The 17,258-nt window shown below is 44.8% G+C and overlaps 1 protein-coding gene across 1 annotated transcript in view; it reads right to left on the bottom strand.

Moving 5' to 3' along the window:
• antxr2a (ANTXR cell adhesion molecule 2a) overlaps positions 1-8,243 on the bottom strand; it is a 36,612-nt gene extending 28,369 nt beyond the window's left edge. Inside the window, exons 1-9 of the mRNA XM_011615345.2 lie at positions 7,696-8,243; positions 6,050-6,121; positions 4,169-4,240; positions 3,469-3,550; positions 3,271-3,375; positions 3,124-3,192; positions 2,396-2,476; positions 543-603; positions 375-470 (exon numbers count right to left, since the gene is read on the bottom strand). Of these exons, the coding sequence (XP_011613647.2) occupies positions 375-470; positions 543-603; positions 2,396-2,476; positions 3,124-3,192; positions 3,271-3,375; positions 3,469-3,550; positions 4,169-4,240; positions 6,050-6,121; positions 7,696-7,865 (808 nt within the window). The 5' untranslated portion in view covers positions 7,866-8,243. The remainder of the gene's footprint in view (positions 1-374; positions 471-542; positions 604-2,395; positions 2,477-3,123; positions 3,193-3,270; positions 3,376-3,468; positions 3,551-4,168; positions 4,241-6,049; positions 6,122-7,695) is intronic.
• Between the last annotated feature and the right edge of the window lie 9,015 nt (positions 8,244-17,258).

Genomic DNA, 17,258 nt, shown 5'->3' with positions numbered 1-17,258 from the left:
GCTCCAGTGTTTTAGTCAAGTAAAAATGTTAAAAATCAAAAATAACTTGTCAAGGACGGGAAGTGTTGTCACTGGCAGCCGTCAATACGGCGGCTCCCTCGGCCAAATGAGAGCTTGAAAATATGGCTTCCGCTGCCAAATCCTGTTTGCTTCCTGAAAAAGGATTTCTCAACAGAACAGGCCGGAGCTGAAAATACGGAGCCGGGTGACCCACATAGCCTCCTCTCTCCTGTTTCCTTTAGATCCTAGATGCTGCAGCGCTCACCAGTGACAATGGGAGCGATTATGGACGTAAACCCACGCTAAATAATAAGCTAGTCTGCTACTAAACGTCATCATAAATAACAGGGTGATCCTGTGAAACTGCTGCTTACTGAAGGTTTGCTGGCCCACAATGAAGCTGCAGACAACCGCTTCGTTAGTGCGTCCGAGAGTGAAGCCGTTTCCTCTAAGAACGATGTCAAAGGTCTCTGCAAAGTAAACAGAAGGGCAGATTAGACCGTGTGGAGCTCATAGGTTTCTCTCGCCAAGCCTCCACTCACCGTTCACGCAGACGGTGGAGGGCTCCACGCTCAGGATCTCCGTGCACGATCGCTTTAATATCTGTAGAATGAAGGAGGGGGAAAAGGCCCAGGGTTCAGAAATAAATACATCAAGGCCTGGCATTTATCGGCTCTGTCAACTCTCAAAAACAGATTAGAGCGCAACACCTGAGAAACGTCTCAATCCCGACTGCGGCCTATTTTCTGAGGGGAAGCTCCGGATGTTCGCTGCGAGGAGGAACGGCAGCTGTGTCGGCATTTATGGGAAAATTATGCAAGACGATTACATTTCTCAGTTCTATTAAAGAGCTCCGGGAAGCTGCATTATCATATAAAGAGGCCTTTGAGCCCGCTGTCACAAAGACGACTGATCTGCTGCGATTCAATAAATCAACAAAGGACAAACTATGCAAATCCCACTACACAGTTGGTAAAAAGAAGCATATTAACTGCAGTACAGAACACTTGAAGCTTTCATCTGACGTTGGCGGAGGCTTCAGTCTGATGAGTGGAAGACGGAAGTGTTTACAGCCACCTTATTAAATCTGATGGGTTGATATGGGACAGTTAAATTGAGGGGAGGCCGGGGACGACAGCTGGGAGGAGAAGGATCTGCTGCGGTTCCACTGGGCCACTATTTTCCCCGTCTAATTACTTCCCAGAGAAAAAGAAAAAGAAGGAATGACCTTGCTGCCCCCCTCCTGAGTGCTTAAATATGAACAACTCTGGCCAGATCATCATTTGGAAAACAAACATCGGTCAGCAAAGGTACGAAGCTAACCTGCTAAGCTAAGATAAGCTAAATAAAGCTAAGCAGCTCTTTCAGGGTTCAAACACGACAAAGAGCCATTTGTGTTACGGAGCAGCAGAGAGCAGATTTTCCCAGCCTCCCGCCTGAGAAACCTGCCACGCTGGTCACAGAGGCAGGAGGGATCCAGCAGCAAAACGCTGCACAGATGATGTGAGAGAGAAGCGCCGGGGCCAACCAGTCACCCGTCCAGGATTACTAAGGGCAGAAGAATGCGCTGGGTTTCATTAGGATGCTGGAAGCGTCTCAGCACCTCCCAGGACCCAGAGATGAGCTGGTTCATCATTTATGGGCAGATTTTCAAACATTCGGAGGGGTTCTGTGTTCGGCTCCGTGGCTCCGAACCCATGAGTGCAGAAGCTTCTATAAATATTTTTTTTACTCATCAGAGACAAAGACAGACTGGAAATTCTTTCTCTGTCCACCATTTTAAATGCATCTTCCTTTGAACACAGCGGAGCTCTGCAGATTTCACATGCATTTGGTTGTTGCTCCAACAAACGTGCGGTCTGCATCGCCCGTTGAGGGCGTATCCCTTTGGCGGGCGCGAGCATCCTTCTTCTTCTGCTCTTTCTACAAACTCGCCGGCCAGAGCGTGTCCTATACAGTGAGATGGGCTCCGGCCGGTCAGAGAGGGGCTCCGGGCTCAGATTCATATGAAAATGTTGCCATACAAACCCCCGCCTTGGCTGACAGCAATCCGGCTAAAAGCTGCAGCAAATGGAAAGTATCACTAATTAGCTGGCAGAGGGGAGGGGGGGAGGGGGAGTGTGGGGGGGGGGGGGACTGAGGAACTTCATGTAAACACAGTTAAAGGGACTCTTGCTGCTGCTAATTCTGTCCTACAGTAAAATCCTCTGAAGGGACACTCAGATGGACGGTGACTAACGCCTATCCCAGCGTTCACACACGCTTCCTCTCAGCGAGCGCTTATTTCCACAGACCTTCACAGGAAGTTGCAGCAAGGGCCAAAAACGCAACAGCTGCAAACATTTCAAGTGCGTTCCGGTCGGCTAATGGAGCAAAACAATGCGAGGAAACTTACAGAGTTGACGATGCCCTTGAGTGCGTGGAAGCCATCTTTGACAGGAAACACTTGGTCCTTCTTGTCGGCGATATCGGCGAGCTGTCGGAGTCACAAAGGAAGTCGGTAAACAAGAAGCAAAGTCGATTTAACGCGGCTATCCTCCTTTCGTCTTCATGACTGAGCGGCGTCTTTGCCTCGGCATCATGGGCAGGAGGAGACGTAACAGATGGCCTGACTGTGGCAAACACTTCGCTCAACCAGTTCAAGAAAAAAAAAAACTGAAGCACTAACTGGGACTCGACATTTCCTTTTGTTGTTCGATGCGTTTACTGTTAGTTACAATAATAGTGGTATTAGCTAAAGCTGGACATATTAAAATTGATTTTATTCTGATTTGAAGTGGATTTTCTGGACATTCTAAATGGTCACACATCAGTGTTGAACAGATTTGTGCATGTGTGCTTGCACGCGTGCATGGCCCCTGCCGGCCCGTTCAAGTGTGAATGTCTAACACGCAAACTTACACCGCACGCTGCAAAATTTGTGATTTTGGGGTGTGAAGAACACACGCTTACATGTGTCCTTAAGAAAATATCCAAATAAACCCACATCCCTTTGCAAATGAAATCCTTTCCTGTTCTCAGCAGGAGCAGAATCGTGGGTATTTCTGGCTTTAGTGGGGCTGATTTTCAGGTGAGCGCAGGTGTTCTGACATGGAGCCTCCTGTCTGGTGCGTGTGTGCTTACCTGCTGCTCATCGAAGTCTTTAATACCCACACAGTAAACACGTGCTCCGTATTTTCTGGCTTCGTCAGCCTGAGGAACAAACAGGTTTTCAGATCAAATCCAACAGGTTGCACATCAACAGCAGGGCAGATTTATGTCCAATCTCACCTCCTTCACCGTGAGCTCATGGACATAAATCGCCAGCTTGCCGTCCGTCAGAGCCAGGATGATACTGGAGGTGGTGCTGGACTGGGCCCGGATCTGAGCCGAGGCCTTCAGGTTAACGACACGTGACAAACCAGTCAGTTTCACAGTGATGCCTTTGTTATTTTAATGGTTCTGAGACAGTAAAGCTGTTGATCTGACCTCTTTTATCCCCTCGTGCATGTAGGTTTCTCCTGCCGGCTTCACGTCAGCCAACTTCCTCAGACCATCCTCAATCTTGTAGCTAAACCAGCAAAAGAAAGACAGATTTTTAGTATGAATCCTGAAGATGATTCTTTTGTCTCATGTTAATGTGGAGCACTTGTTACTAGTATATCATTCAAAATCATAAATATATTTGTAGATTTTTATAAACGATATGTCTAATATTAGTGTTATTTATGAGGTTTTTACATTTCTCAGGAACCTCCTATAAAAGATCAACTATATTTATTTAAATATCTGTATAAAAATATGTCTAATTTGTACAATATGCCAAAATAGGAAGAGTAATTTACAATTTACCTTTTGCAATAAAATGTGGAATTTAATGCACAGTTAACCATTAATTTTGAAATGCGTTTAATGCCAAGAGCAGTGAAACAGAAATTGGCATCAGCAGGCCGAGCTACTTTAAAAATGTGCAGTAAAACTTGAAAAAATAAAATCTTAAAATGAATGGAATTTTAAAGGAATGTGATCATAATCTAAAGCAGCCTGTCGTTATCTAGAGGCAAATGTTGATGGTGGAAGAGTCAAAGCAGACTCTATCAAGAAGACAGATAACAGCATCTTTCAACATACAGGCTTTGTTCGTGTAACCATGGCAACGCACTAAATAAAATGTTTAAAGGTGTGGTACCTGTCTCCGGTCAGGGGCAGCAGCACTGTCGCCTGGGCGGAGAAAACGATGAAGGAAACTCTCATTCTGGGGCTAAAAGGAGAAATAATATTTAAAGGAATTTAGGGAACACGTGTTTAAGAGTTTATTTGGGTTTAATCCCCAAAAACATCACTTCTGTCCCCCGACTCGCGTGCACAGGGAACACGAGAGACGCCGGGGACGGCTGTTAATGTCAGCGTGACAGACGGTGATAAATCCCACCAACCCCAATCAGGAAAATTAAAATTATTAGCCAATGGAGGTTTTGGGGGTTTTTTTAACCATCGCACAGCCTTTAAAGCGGCTCTGGCTCTCCCATGGGATGAAATTAATAACCACACGGGCAAGAAAACATGTTGGACCGATGAATCACGCTTCCGCACACAAACATCCTGTCGCACAAATATATATTTTGTACCTGTGACTTTAGGAGCGTGAGCGTAGCGTCGGACTGAATCTGCTGTACCAGATGTACCGTTAATGTCCGGCGCTGTCACCCTCGCATTACTGTCGCCGTTGTTCAGCGACACGTTCCAGCAGATGATTGTTGTAATTAGAAAAGTTCTCCTAAATCTGCCCCCCTCCCTTTTCCATATAATATAAACAGTAAGCATATTTTGCCCCCTTGATCATTCAAAAGAAAAAAACCCAATGTGAAGTTCCTTAAAATGTATATTTGGGGGACATCATGTGGGTATAAAAATGGGAAGTGACTCATGACTTAGACACATGTGACCAACAGTCAGTGAAATCTCCATCACATACTTAATAAAACAGGAACAGGAACAAATTCAGAAAGTATTGAGCTAAAATTCACATTAGTCACATTTAGGAAAAATGACTGGGAGACCTGGGATAGCACCAGTCTCCTTCCAGCCCAGGACTGGAGTAATAGTGCTCAGTTCTCCAGCTCAACTTTTGATAATTAAGCGCTCCGGAGCTTCCTGTAGAGATCCGAACCTTTGGGAGCATAAGGAGAGGTGCTGATATTTCTCAACCATGTGACACACGGCCCCGTCGCCATCCGCCCCCGCAAACACAGCACACGGCCAGATTTGGCATCGAGCGCGAGCAGGCGTACGCGTCCGCATCCTGTTTGCAAGTTTTAGAGTAATATGTCGACTAAAAACTACCCTCGCTCAAGCTGCAGATGACAAATCGTGGGCGGCGGCTTAAATGCCGAACTTTTGACATTCGGAGGAGCTCAAAGTCCTTCCGACATGTTTTCATGGCAGGGAGGGCTAAAGCCGGGCTGACGCCAAGGACAGGGATGAGGCGGGCGAGGGGGGGGCGGTTGGTAGAACAGTCCAGTGTGGTCCACATGGTGGAACAGAAGAGCTCTTGGTGGGCTAGCATTGTTTAGCAGATTGTCCTCGGCGCCTTCCAGAGTTCTTTTCCTTTACTGTACATTGTCTGCCTGTCAGCCGCTCTGTGGTGGAAGCAGGGGATAAGTGTGGAGCCGGACCCCCCCGGTGCAAATGGCCATTCTCACAGCCCAGAAGACAGCTCCTCTCTGCCACCCACTCCCACCTGGTGCCTTTGCTATTTTCTTCAACCAACCACTTCATTCTGGCTGGGTCGCTACCGTCTGTACAGTGCTGGCAGGCGCCGCTTGACTCAAACGTTATGCAAGCCGAGCATTTCAATCCGGTTCCTCCTTCCTCTTCAAGGAATTTTGTGCAGACACAGATGATTGATTGTTTCGGATCAGTTTGGGAAACAGGTGGAGGCCGATTAATATCTGTGCAACATCTATGGTTTCAGGGGGATGCAGGGGGGAGACATCCAGTGTATCTCAGACAATATCAGCGTGTGTTGCTGGTGAGACAGAAATGTTTGTTACACGCTGGTCACACTCACCTCACGAATCTTTCGGTGAGGTTCTTCACAAAGGAGTAAATCTGGACCCAGTCTCCGGCCACGCTCCCAGACCTGTCACAGGAGAACAACAGTGGGTTCACAGCTCGTCAGCAGGAGCAGATTGAGCACCGGGGAGTGAAACACCGTCCGGTGCTGGTGCCCGGTACCACAGCCACAGTTGGATGGCGACACCATCCACAGCCACGTGCTGGATACCGGGGCTGATGAATGTGCGCTGATCAGGATGGAAGTGAGACCCCTCAGCTCACCAAGTACTGCTTAAGTCCACCTGCACAGGTGTAATTAACAATCACAGTTTTCTGCGTACGCTGGATAGAAACCGGTCAGGACCAACTGCCTCCCCCCTCTCTACAGAATATCAAACAATATTTGAGTGGCGGAATATTTAGCAGTTAATTATCGGTGTGACCAGCAGACAGCGGTGGCTGGGACTAAAACCGACCCCTACCCGAAAAGCAAAATTCACCGCTGCAGCAAATTGGCAACATCTCGTCCTCCTTATCTGTGTTGTGGATCAGGAAGTCCGGCAGCAATTATCTGCAGCGTCAGCAGAGCTGCAAAAACCCTCCAAACGGCTGCAGCAACCTCTGCAGAACGAGCCTCCGGAGATGACGTCAAGCTTCTTTAGTCTAAAGGGAGGGAGGACAGGGGGCGTCTGCTGATCGTCTCAGCCTTTATCTGGTCATTTGGGGTTCAGAGAGGTGGAGGTCGTGTTGAAATGGGTCGGGGGGCTTGTTTTAGTTTAACTGTAACAGCTTCAATCTGAGCGAGGACGGTTTCAGAACATTTACTGGCAGAGTCGTAAACTCCACATAATATATCACAGACAATTTCAGGCTCTTTTACTAACGAGCAGATTCTGGCTGATGGCTGAGGCGGCGCTGCAGGAAATGCAGTCATATTGTCCCTGGGCGTTCACACACACCTGCGCACGCTGACTGAAATGGTGAAGTGTGATGTGTGAGGTTCGGTTAACCACAGCTGGCTGAAATTGTCAACCAGCTTGAGGTGTGGTCACGGTAAGGCTCGCGCTTCCTCCAGGTTTGTTATTAACTGCTGGGAATTGCACCATCAGCCCTGATAACACCCAGCCCAGTGCAGTTGGAAGATTAAACGGATGTTTACAGCATTCATTCTTTCATGTATACAATGACATTTAAAATAAACATGTAGCCTCAGTTTGGTTCCGAAGCTTGTTCAGACTCACAATTTGGTTTTTTGGACCATGTTTAGCTTCCGTGATGTAGCGTAAACTGCAGGCATCAACACTGGTCCCTGCCATTTTAAAACAATACTGGTGATGAGGATGGTAATGATGATGATGATGATGATGATGAACAATGACACAATAACCAGGGGAGGGACACCGTCTTTGTCCCATGGGTCAGGTTACAAGAAGCTCCATTAAAACCTCCTGTAGACGAAGCTAAACATGATTACACCAGCATAAATTGGTTTTATCAATGTCCTGGTCAGAAGACCAAGTTGGCCCATTTTAAAAGCTGAAAACGTGTAAATCAGTTTCCAACCTTTTGTTTCGCATCCTAACAAAACAAAGCATAATTTAGCCTTGAGGGCTAAACAAAGGTTCAGACCTTTGTTTTTGGTCTGCTTGGCTCACTTACTTGTCTAAAACAAAGTAGAGGTCGTAGGCTCCGTGACACGATGCTTCTTCGGCCAAGCAGGACGAGGCGAACAAACAGAGGAAGAAGACGGCGAACGCCGCCGAAGTCCAGCGACCCGTCCCGCGAAGCTCATCCTCCGCGGTGAAATCCGCCGACCACTTCTCCAACATTCTTCTAAACACACGAGCAACTTTAATGAATCTCGACTAAATGTCTTGTTTGCAAAAAGAGAGACTTTTGGGTTCTTCTTTCAGGGAGAGACGCGGAAGACGCGCACATCTGTCTGAGACAACTACATGTCAAGTTCCGGAGAACAATCGATTTAACCGATTCCCCTGCGAAATAAAGGAAATAACCGCTCAGACGTCAACAGATGTGAGGTTTCTTCATCTTCATGACTCACTCTTCATGCCCTCACAAACTCAATAAAACAAGCCCGGATCCGGAACTCGCATTGACCCATTTTAAGAGAAGATAAATGAGATTAATAAACTTTACGAAAGTCCAAACCTCGGGGAAAGTTAGTGGTGCGTTCACGAACCTCGCTTAAAATCGTCCTTTGTTGGTTCCAGGACTCACCTGCAGCAACCCAACCGTAGAATAATCGAAACGCATTCGCTTACTATTATTAACTATTTGGAGATAGACAAAAATACAATCGCTATCGCTATCTGGTGGACTGGGAAAAAACACCAGATGGGGAAAGAAAACCTTAATAAATTACACTGACAGGCAGTATGACCATATAAAAATGTGTAAAGGGAGGTTTCTTGGACCGACACTGTAAAGGACAGCAGATGTTAAACTCATAAATTATAAAATCTGTCCTTAAACTTCCATTTTATATTGAGTGTTTTTCATCTTTGAGAAAAATCTTTCATCTTTCCACGGCTCCTGAAGGCTTCATCCGCTTCCTACCGAGTGCGCATGCTCCGGGTAACAGGAGCCAGTGGTTCTACGCCCACAAACATCTGCATAAAGTCTGTCTTTTTGGAATCATTTTGATTGTTGTAGGACTATTAGTTTGTATTTAAAATAGTGTTGGCCTTTAACACGTTTTGATTGGTGTCAGATACCAATCAAAATATTTTCACTGACACTTTTAACCCAAACACAGGATTTGGAATCTGTACAGCTTTAAGAGAAGACTGTTCTGATCATTATCTTCCCATAAAGGAATTTTTATGGCCATCAATCTGTTAGAATATATACTTGATTGTTTACATGTCAAATTGCAATCTCAATAATAGGGTTTTGCATTGTGAGTGTTATTTTGGCAAAGTTGGCCTCCAAAATTCTTTTCCCACTAGAGAAAGAAATGTTGGCAAGAGGAGAACAGGAAGAGACTGCAGATGTGAAGCCTTAACATCCAGATGACTACACTTCTCTAGGTTTATCCTTCCTGTTTTTTATGTGTATATTAGCCACAGGTGAGTAAGCGTGTTTCACAACTGCTGTCTGACTGACACAGTAATATTCCTTATGCAGGAAATTCCAAGTTTGGTCTTATCTAATCTGTGTGAACAAGATGGTGGAGGCCCCAGGCTATGAAATTCACTGACATCGATGAAGTGAAAACTGCCGCGGCTGCTTCTGTTCACAGGAGCAGATAAAGCTACACTTTCTGGATTTGAGCACATTTCTGCCAGAAAAGGTCGCAGACCTGAGCAAAACTCACAGCTGAAACTGGGGAGGGAATGAAAACCAAAGGAAATAAAGTTGATGCAGCTCACAGGAAGGCTGACCTCAAAATCCCTGCAAGGAAACCAAACAAAGTTAAAAATCTTTTCAAAAATTCCTGATATAATTCAGAATCCAGTGTCTGAAAACAGGCTCCTAAATGAATGGTTCTACTTTGGAGCTTCTTTATGTTTTAGTTTTTTCCCTTTTTGCAACAGTGTTAAAACTGTGCTGTCACACAACTCCAAATCAGTGAGATAATTATCACTAACACACCTCATCAAATCTGAACAGTCCAGAGAACAGCGACACACGAGTATAATTATCCGGCAAATCAAAATCTAATTAGGGTTTTAATTGGAATGTTAATTCTTTTGCACGCCGTTTGGTTTCCATCTACGTAACCTAACTCAGTGTATCCTGAACGCAGCACTAAAAAACAAAGACAAAGATAGAAAGAAAAAAGCAACAAGAAGCTTGTCATTCCAATTATTTTGGAAACGTAGAGATTAAGGGGAACCCGCTGGCTTCGGAAAATATCGGAACTGCGCGAATTTGTCACAGAGTTTAAAGGCAGAGGAGGAACGAATGGAGGCAACCAGGTGTTGAAGCAAAAAGGAAGAAAAACAATGAGTAAATACAAAATATTAACAAAGAGCTAAAGTGAAGGATCAATTTTTTATTTGATTTATAGTTATCTTTACGCTGATGGAAACTGTTTTAGGTGAAAAAGCAGCCAGGAGTGACTTCTTGATGTCACTTTGGCCAGAGGAAGCGGAGCTCATTCACTTAATGCATTCCATTTGACCTTTCGAAGCCCGAAATTCCAACAGCCCAGTGGATTCCTCATTAGTAATTCTCCCCCAAATCAAAATTTGAAGCCATCAGAGTTTACTCTTGTGTCTTTAGGTTTGCTCCACCTGTATGCCATATAGAATTAGCTTAAAATGCCAATATTTGGACAGAGTCCCCCCCACAAAAAAGTTGAGATTAGCATTAAAAATACAACGCTCATTAAGGACAATGTAATTTTGCATTACAATTATTTAACACCATCCTCCTGTGGTTCAAAAGGGACTTTAAGAGATCACAGAACTGCAGGTGTGTCAGATATCAAACCAGCACAAGAAAATCTACCTGATAAAAAAATTAGTCTCAATAACAAAGATCCATCAAGGCCTAATAGCGCCTATAACTCATAATTACCTTAATAAGTCTTATTTTAGCCTGTTTTCCTCCTTTGAGAAAGCATTGTTAGTCACTAATGGCGTTTTAAGTTAAAATTGAGTGCCTTGCCCACAAGTAAACAACATCTATCAATCATGACCCGAGGCCAAATGTTGCAGCACACAAAAGCCAAAGTGTGCCAGTGTGTGTGGAGAGTGTGTAGTGTGTCCACCAAATACGTGTGAATGGTGATTATGCCTGAAGTCAGCATTTGTTGCTGTTTACAAGCAATTTTTCCAAATCAACAGGAACAGCTACCTCATCAGCTGTTCCGTGTCACCTTCAAAAATGCTGTTTTAACTGAGGTAAAGAATCTGAACATTGTTTTTTCATGAGTTTTACAGATGGTCTCTTTGTGTATGCTGAAGAATTAACTTTACATATAACTGAATTGTTGCTAATAAATAGTGTAAGGAGGCGGAGGCCACAGACCTCTTCCTTTGTTGTTGATTCTAGCTTTCCATTTTCTGGAGCCTTTTTCCAGAAAACCTCATTCTAACACCATATTAGTAGCATGAGGACGACCCTGCAGTCCACAGAACTTCTTCAAAGATGTCTGCTTTGTGTCCCAGGAGATACTAGGAGACAGGCATAGGAAGGCAGCAGCACAGCAGCAAGAACACAACCTGTAGAAGGAGGAGGCCGAAAAACGGCCTCCAACAGGCTGCTTATGCATATTTTTGCTGAAACTGAGACACAGGTTTTCTACCATTGAGACAATGGTAGGAAGGCCAGAAAACCAGAATTGTGACCTGGACTTGTTTCTGCACCGCAGGTTCCCAATGAGCTGATGTGTCTGGAGTCTGGAGATGATGTGGAGAAAGTTCTGCTGCCTGCTGCATCCTTCAGAATGATCAATTCAGTGGTGGGTAAGTGACGGTCTCGGGAGACAGAGCCAGAATCTCCTGGAATGCTGCTAGATACTAGAATGAGGTCATCAGACTGTCAAACCCTATCCCCTTGGCAACACCTGATTGTTCTTAAAATTTTCAACAGTAAATGGACAGTTCTTGAGATCTGGAATGTTTGATTTCATAATTTGGGACGTCAGATTATAATTCACAGGACCTCTTGTGGTTCCTCCATTCATTACATGCCTGCATGCTGGACCTCAGTCCCCTCAGAGGAAGATGTTTGGAGACGTACAGGCAGTGATCCTATTTAATGAAAGGAGCCGGCGTTTGATCCACTCGCCGTCTCCCTGTAATTGTTCTTGATTCCCCCTTTGTGTTTCACGCTTGACTCCCCACTCATATCAGAGCGCACGTAAGAAGATGTGCTCATTCCCCCTATCAGTGACAGCACAGTTGAGTTGAGTGATTAACAAATTAAGGATCTTCTTTGCCTTAATCTGTCTGGAGGCTTTTTTTTTGGCCTCTGCAGGAACATGTTTGGCAGTGACAGCACCTCTGCTCCCATCTTTAATTGGATTAGAGTGAAATCGGGATAAATACGCTCAGAGAGGAGGCTCCGGGGGGCAGGACGAGGGGGAAAAACAGGTGATGAAGTCGTCTCAGAACCATCCTTTCAACTCCTTTCACTCAGCGGTTGAGATGTCTGAAATTTCTTTGGCGTGGGGTATCATGGGAGGAAGAGAAAGCCCGCGTGAGGACGTATGGATTAATTTCTGGAAACACTGGGCTGAAAAGATTAATGTCACAACGGGAGCTTTTAGTGGTTTCCCAGAGCCGCCTTCTATTAAATCTTCAGTCACTGTCTTAGCACAGTCTGACAACTTCCATGCATAGGGAAGTCTTCTTTTTAAACAGGAGGGGCTCTATTTTAAAGTTCTGGAATGCTCTGAGGTGTGTGACCTCATTGCTGCTAGTTTATGAATGCTAATTGTATGTTTAAGTTTACTAAAATTGTAAAGATTTTAAGGGAAATTAAAGCCACTGCACACAGGTTACACAAATAGAGAATAACTGCTTGTCAGACCTCTATAAAAACCTTCTTTTTACTCTGTCTTTCTGTCCCACCAGCCTCCCAGTCCTCTCCTCCCAGATCTGTGTTTTATTTACTGGGCAGCCTTGATGCTGGCAGCTTTGACCATCAAAAGGCACCTGCTCCTGGTGACTGTTTGCTCTCCTTCCGGTCCAGATGAGTGTCAGCACATCTTTTCTTCTCTCTCTCTCTTTTCCACTCTACTAAAATGTCTTCCAGGCCGTCAGACCTTCTGTGCAAGCATCAGGTCAGCCCGGCGTCCTGGGGCTTGTTCGCTCTCTCTTTTTTATCATACAGTACAGTACATATGCAGGACTGCTTGGTTGGAACTTCTTGCTCAAGGTTATTTTGTAAAACGTAGGACGGTCGATTGACAGCCTGCTTATTACAACAATCACTTCATCCTCTCCCACGTTTGTTGGATGCTAACGCTTTGCCGGGCTTCTCATCCAGAGGCATGATGCACCCAGTAGCATCGTTGTGTGACAAACGACTCTTTCCTGTTAGCTTCTGTCATGTAGCTTTTGTGATGTACAAAAGCCAACAGATCCAGAAAATAGTGACTTTGTTTATGCAGAGACACAGAAATCTTGAGTTTTTGTAAACTGTAAACTGCATACAGTTCCTTAGAGTGACTGATACTGATGCAGATGTTCCCTTTGGGGTACAGTTGCTCTTTGTAGTGGGGGCGTGAGCTAGCCCAGAGAGGCTGATTGTATTAATGCAGCTGCGACATTATTCATCCAGATGCGAAAGTTTAAAAAATTAAGATTAAACGTCCATAAACAATTAGGAACTTTGAAGGAACTTTGTTATTTCACCAGAATTTTGAAAAACTTGAGCGCTTAATTTCCACTGAAAGTACCTGTGAAAAGAGCATCCCCTCAACCCCAAAGCTTCCCTGAAAAGCCTAAGTAGGCAGATAAATGCAAGAGTGACAATAAAAGCTCCAGGAAATATTTCAAAAGTGGCTAATGTGAGTGAAAGGTCTGCGTTTTAGATTTATCCTAAGTAAAATGGAGAGTTGTTATTTAGGGATGCCTTTTTTCTTTGCGTGTTTGGAGAGCTCAAGAAATTCGAGTTGACTCGCGTGTCTTTGAATGGGTCAAGAACCAGGACTAGAACCAAGAACGACACAGAGAACGAACAGCAAGAGCGCAGCCGCTGATGTGAAAGCAAAGCCTTTCGATTAGTTGTTGCTTCACATGTCAGACCGGGGGGCTCCTGAACCCGGTGACGGGGGCTGATTGTTGAGCGCCATCCCTTTACAGCTTAATGATGGTCCCACAGCAGCCTGTCCCCCAGGGGGGAAAACACTTTTGCGAGAAGAAGGAAGTCCACGAGCCTTGCCGTCGCTTAAGTTGGTAGCGGATAATCGGTCCAACCTTGTCTCCTCCAGCGTGAAATGCAGCCCTCCGTCCCCCCACCTACCCACTCTCGTGTCCAACCACCAGCCCCGGTTCAGAGTGCCCCAGGCGCTCAGGGGCAAGACAGCAAAGACCAATTGTCGTGTTCAGGGTTCATCTTGCTGATGTTTTTCCCAGCCTGTCACTGGAGTTTTTTCACTTCCTCAACGTCAGGAGAAAACTTGTTTCCTCTTGTCCCAGCAGAGAACTTTGCCTTCATTTCAACACTCTGGAATCCAACAGAAGACCCATCACTCTTATCTACAGGGACATTTTGTTTTCCAGGCCCATTCTAATGGAGTATTCAGTCTATTTTACTGTTTGAAATATATCCAATGGATTTTTGTCTTGTGGGTGGAGGTGACTTAATCACGTCCTTCCCATGGATTATTAAAAACTCAGAAAAATGATGTTTATATTTTGTTTCTAAGAAAACCCAATTAATTCATGAAAAACAATTAACAAAATCTAGAAGTGCTGTTAGACGCAGTCTTTGTTCTAATAGTCTGAAATGTATAGCTGCTACATTTGACACTAATCTTTACAAATTTTATCCATTTAAAACTTGTTTTTCATGTAAAATGAGTTAAACGTATACAAAACAAGCAGTTACATGAAGACAATTCAAATCTGTAATGTCAGGATTTTATTTCTCATCACGCGTTTGTCCTGAGTGATAGGAGGAGGAATGTGATGATCAATGGGATGTATTTATCTGAAGAATTCCTCCTAGTTCTCAGCTCTTTAGTGGATTTACCTAAGCAGTCACACTTGAGTTCACACACACAGACTAACCTCCTCACTCAACTTGACAAGCTTGCCTGTCTGCATTTATTTTGATGACCAGGAGGATCTAGCGCATGTGACAAAGTCCTCAGACAGTCGCTGCCGTCGGTCGGGGGACTTCGACTGCTCCGCCTGGGCATCACAGCTCTTGACAGCTGCCATTTTCGGTGCTGCGCCGCAGCTTCGTAGCCAGCCGAATGCCAGGCCTCCATCGACTTTGGCTCGCTCGCCGCCTTTTCCAGCTCAGGTTTCCAGAAATCAGAGTTGTGGCGACGGCTGGAGTCACCACGATGTCACTGAATATTAGTGACACGGGTCTACGCCCGACCCCGCTGACCCAGAAAACTAAAACCAACCAGGAAATTTGGACTCTGAAACTAGGCTGAGACACACCTTTGAAATGATGCTGGACTGCCCAGTGTGATTACTGGCATCTAGATCATCTAGATTCATGCACCTTGATTTTGATTTAGATCTGAGTAGAGATCCAAGAGTCCATGTAGGTTCTTCTAAGACTGAGCTTGTCTTTGTCCTGTAGAAATTAACAAAAGGAAAAACTGCCACACAGAACCAATTACACAATCATCGGATGTCAGCAAACATCTGTAGCTTTTGGCCCCCATTTGTGCCAACCTTTGTGTTTGAACAAGGAGATGGTTTATTCTGTATCTCCTTCAGATCTTTTGTTTCACATCATCATCAGGATGTGGTTTGTGGTTTGACATAAACTTGCAGAGTCTTAGATATACAAGCTAAAGGCTGCATGTGCAAAACGCTTTATCAATTTTCATGATGAATTTTCATGAATTTCTTTCTTCTTTGATGTTTCTGTCCTGGCCGTATCCTCTGCCCAAGTCAGATGGAACAAATTTACATCTGACCCAGACTGACCCAAAACTGCATGACGTACAGTATGTTCTCTCCTATTCTTTGCTCATATTGTCTGCCTGTTCTCCCTTTCATTTTGAAATTTAGCATGTAAGTATTTTCAAGTGGGCAACGTTATGAGAAAGTTACAATTTGGGACACTAAAGAGTTCAAGTTTTAAACTGTATGTAACCTCGTGGATTTCCTGGTTTTCCACTGTTGGCTGTGCAGGATAAATGGAGAGTATTGCGTCGGTTATGGAGCATGACATCAAAGCAGATTTTTTTTCAAAAAAGAAGAAAGGTCTTCCTTTATTGTCTGTGTCACTCTGAAGAGCACATGATTCAGGATTTTCCTCATCCTTGAATAAATAATGTGAATGTTTTTTCTACCAGAGAGTGCCTGTGATTTGATAAATTGACATCATTTGTCAGAATGATTGTTCCTCCTGAGAGCAGGAAATAACCGAGTTAGTGGATTTCTCAGAAGTGTAATCAATAGATGTTCCTTGCCTGATGACAGAAACACTCGTCATACATGAAGAATCACACTGGCCACACCAAACACATTCATCCACTTTTGTAAGTGGGAACATGACGAAAGAGCACAACATTACAGTCTTCTCACCCCTGCTTTGTTGGGAGTGATGGAACAGGAACCACTGTTTGTTTGATCAGGAAGCTCTTTATTCCAGTTGGTCCAAAATCTGCATCTGTTTTGTGTTTACCATTACAAATGCCATGTATTTCATGTTGTCATGGAACAAACATGATGACATGTTCCACGTGGAATAAACGAAACACTGCTAATCAAACCAGTGTGCCATATCACCGGCCAACCGCAACCACCCACAGCAAAAATCAGCAGAGGAACCAGAGGTCCAATGAGCTCCATGTGCGAGGTGATATATGGAGGAAAACACGGTTTAAAACTCAAAGTTTCTGAATGCCTTCTGGGGCAGGAGCAGGAGATGTCTTTGGGTAAACAAATGACATGAGGAGAAAAGCTTTACATTAAGTAAAGATGATTCTGTGGTACGCCGTAGATCTGGACACCAATGGTAGATAGAACCTCTTCAGAGATGCCGGATTTTGTATCAAAGCATATCCATGAAAGCCAACAGGATACCGTGGAGACCAATGCAGTCGTAGGCTTTTTATTCCAAAGTTTGACGCTGTCAGATACATTCACCATTGAGCTGGCGGATGTATCTTCTGTTGAAGACTTCTCCAGATCGGTCCACGAGTGTCCATGTGACCATCGGCTAACAAGCTCCATTTCAGCCCCCCGGTCACATCCATGTAATGTACAACAGAGAGCCGCACCGTGATCCCTTTAAGGGCAGCACCGTTTTAACGCCATCTCCCACGACTGTGTGAACTTTTAATGCGATTACCGGCCACATCGGATGACATGAGCTCAGGCCACGGCGTCCGGTTTCCCAAAGGGAACATAAGAGATTTGGATGGATGGTGGGCGATAACCCTCCTCATCCCTCCTGGCAATCATTGTAGCCTCCTTCTCTGGCCAGCCTCTAATTTCCAAAGGGTCGCTAATCTAATCTTAAAGGACTGTGACAGTAATGAGTGCTGGGGATGTGCGGTTCGAGGCTGCAGGATTAAATGGGCGCAGTTACAATACCAGTAAACCCGG

The sequence above is a fragment of the Takifugu rubripes genome, chromosome 21 (genome assembly GCF_901000725.2).
Source record: "Takifugu rubripes chromosome 21, fTakRub1.2, whole genome shotgun sequence".
Taxonomy (NCBI): Eukaryota; Metazoa; Chordata; class Actinopteri; order Tetraodontiformes; family Tetraodontidae; genus Takifugu; species Takifugu rubripes.
The sequence above is the reverse complement of the archived record's forward strand: the minus strand, read 5'-3'. Positions and strand labels throughout refer to the sequence as shown.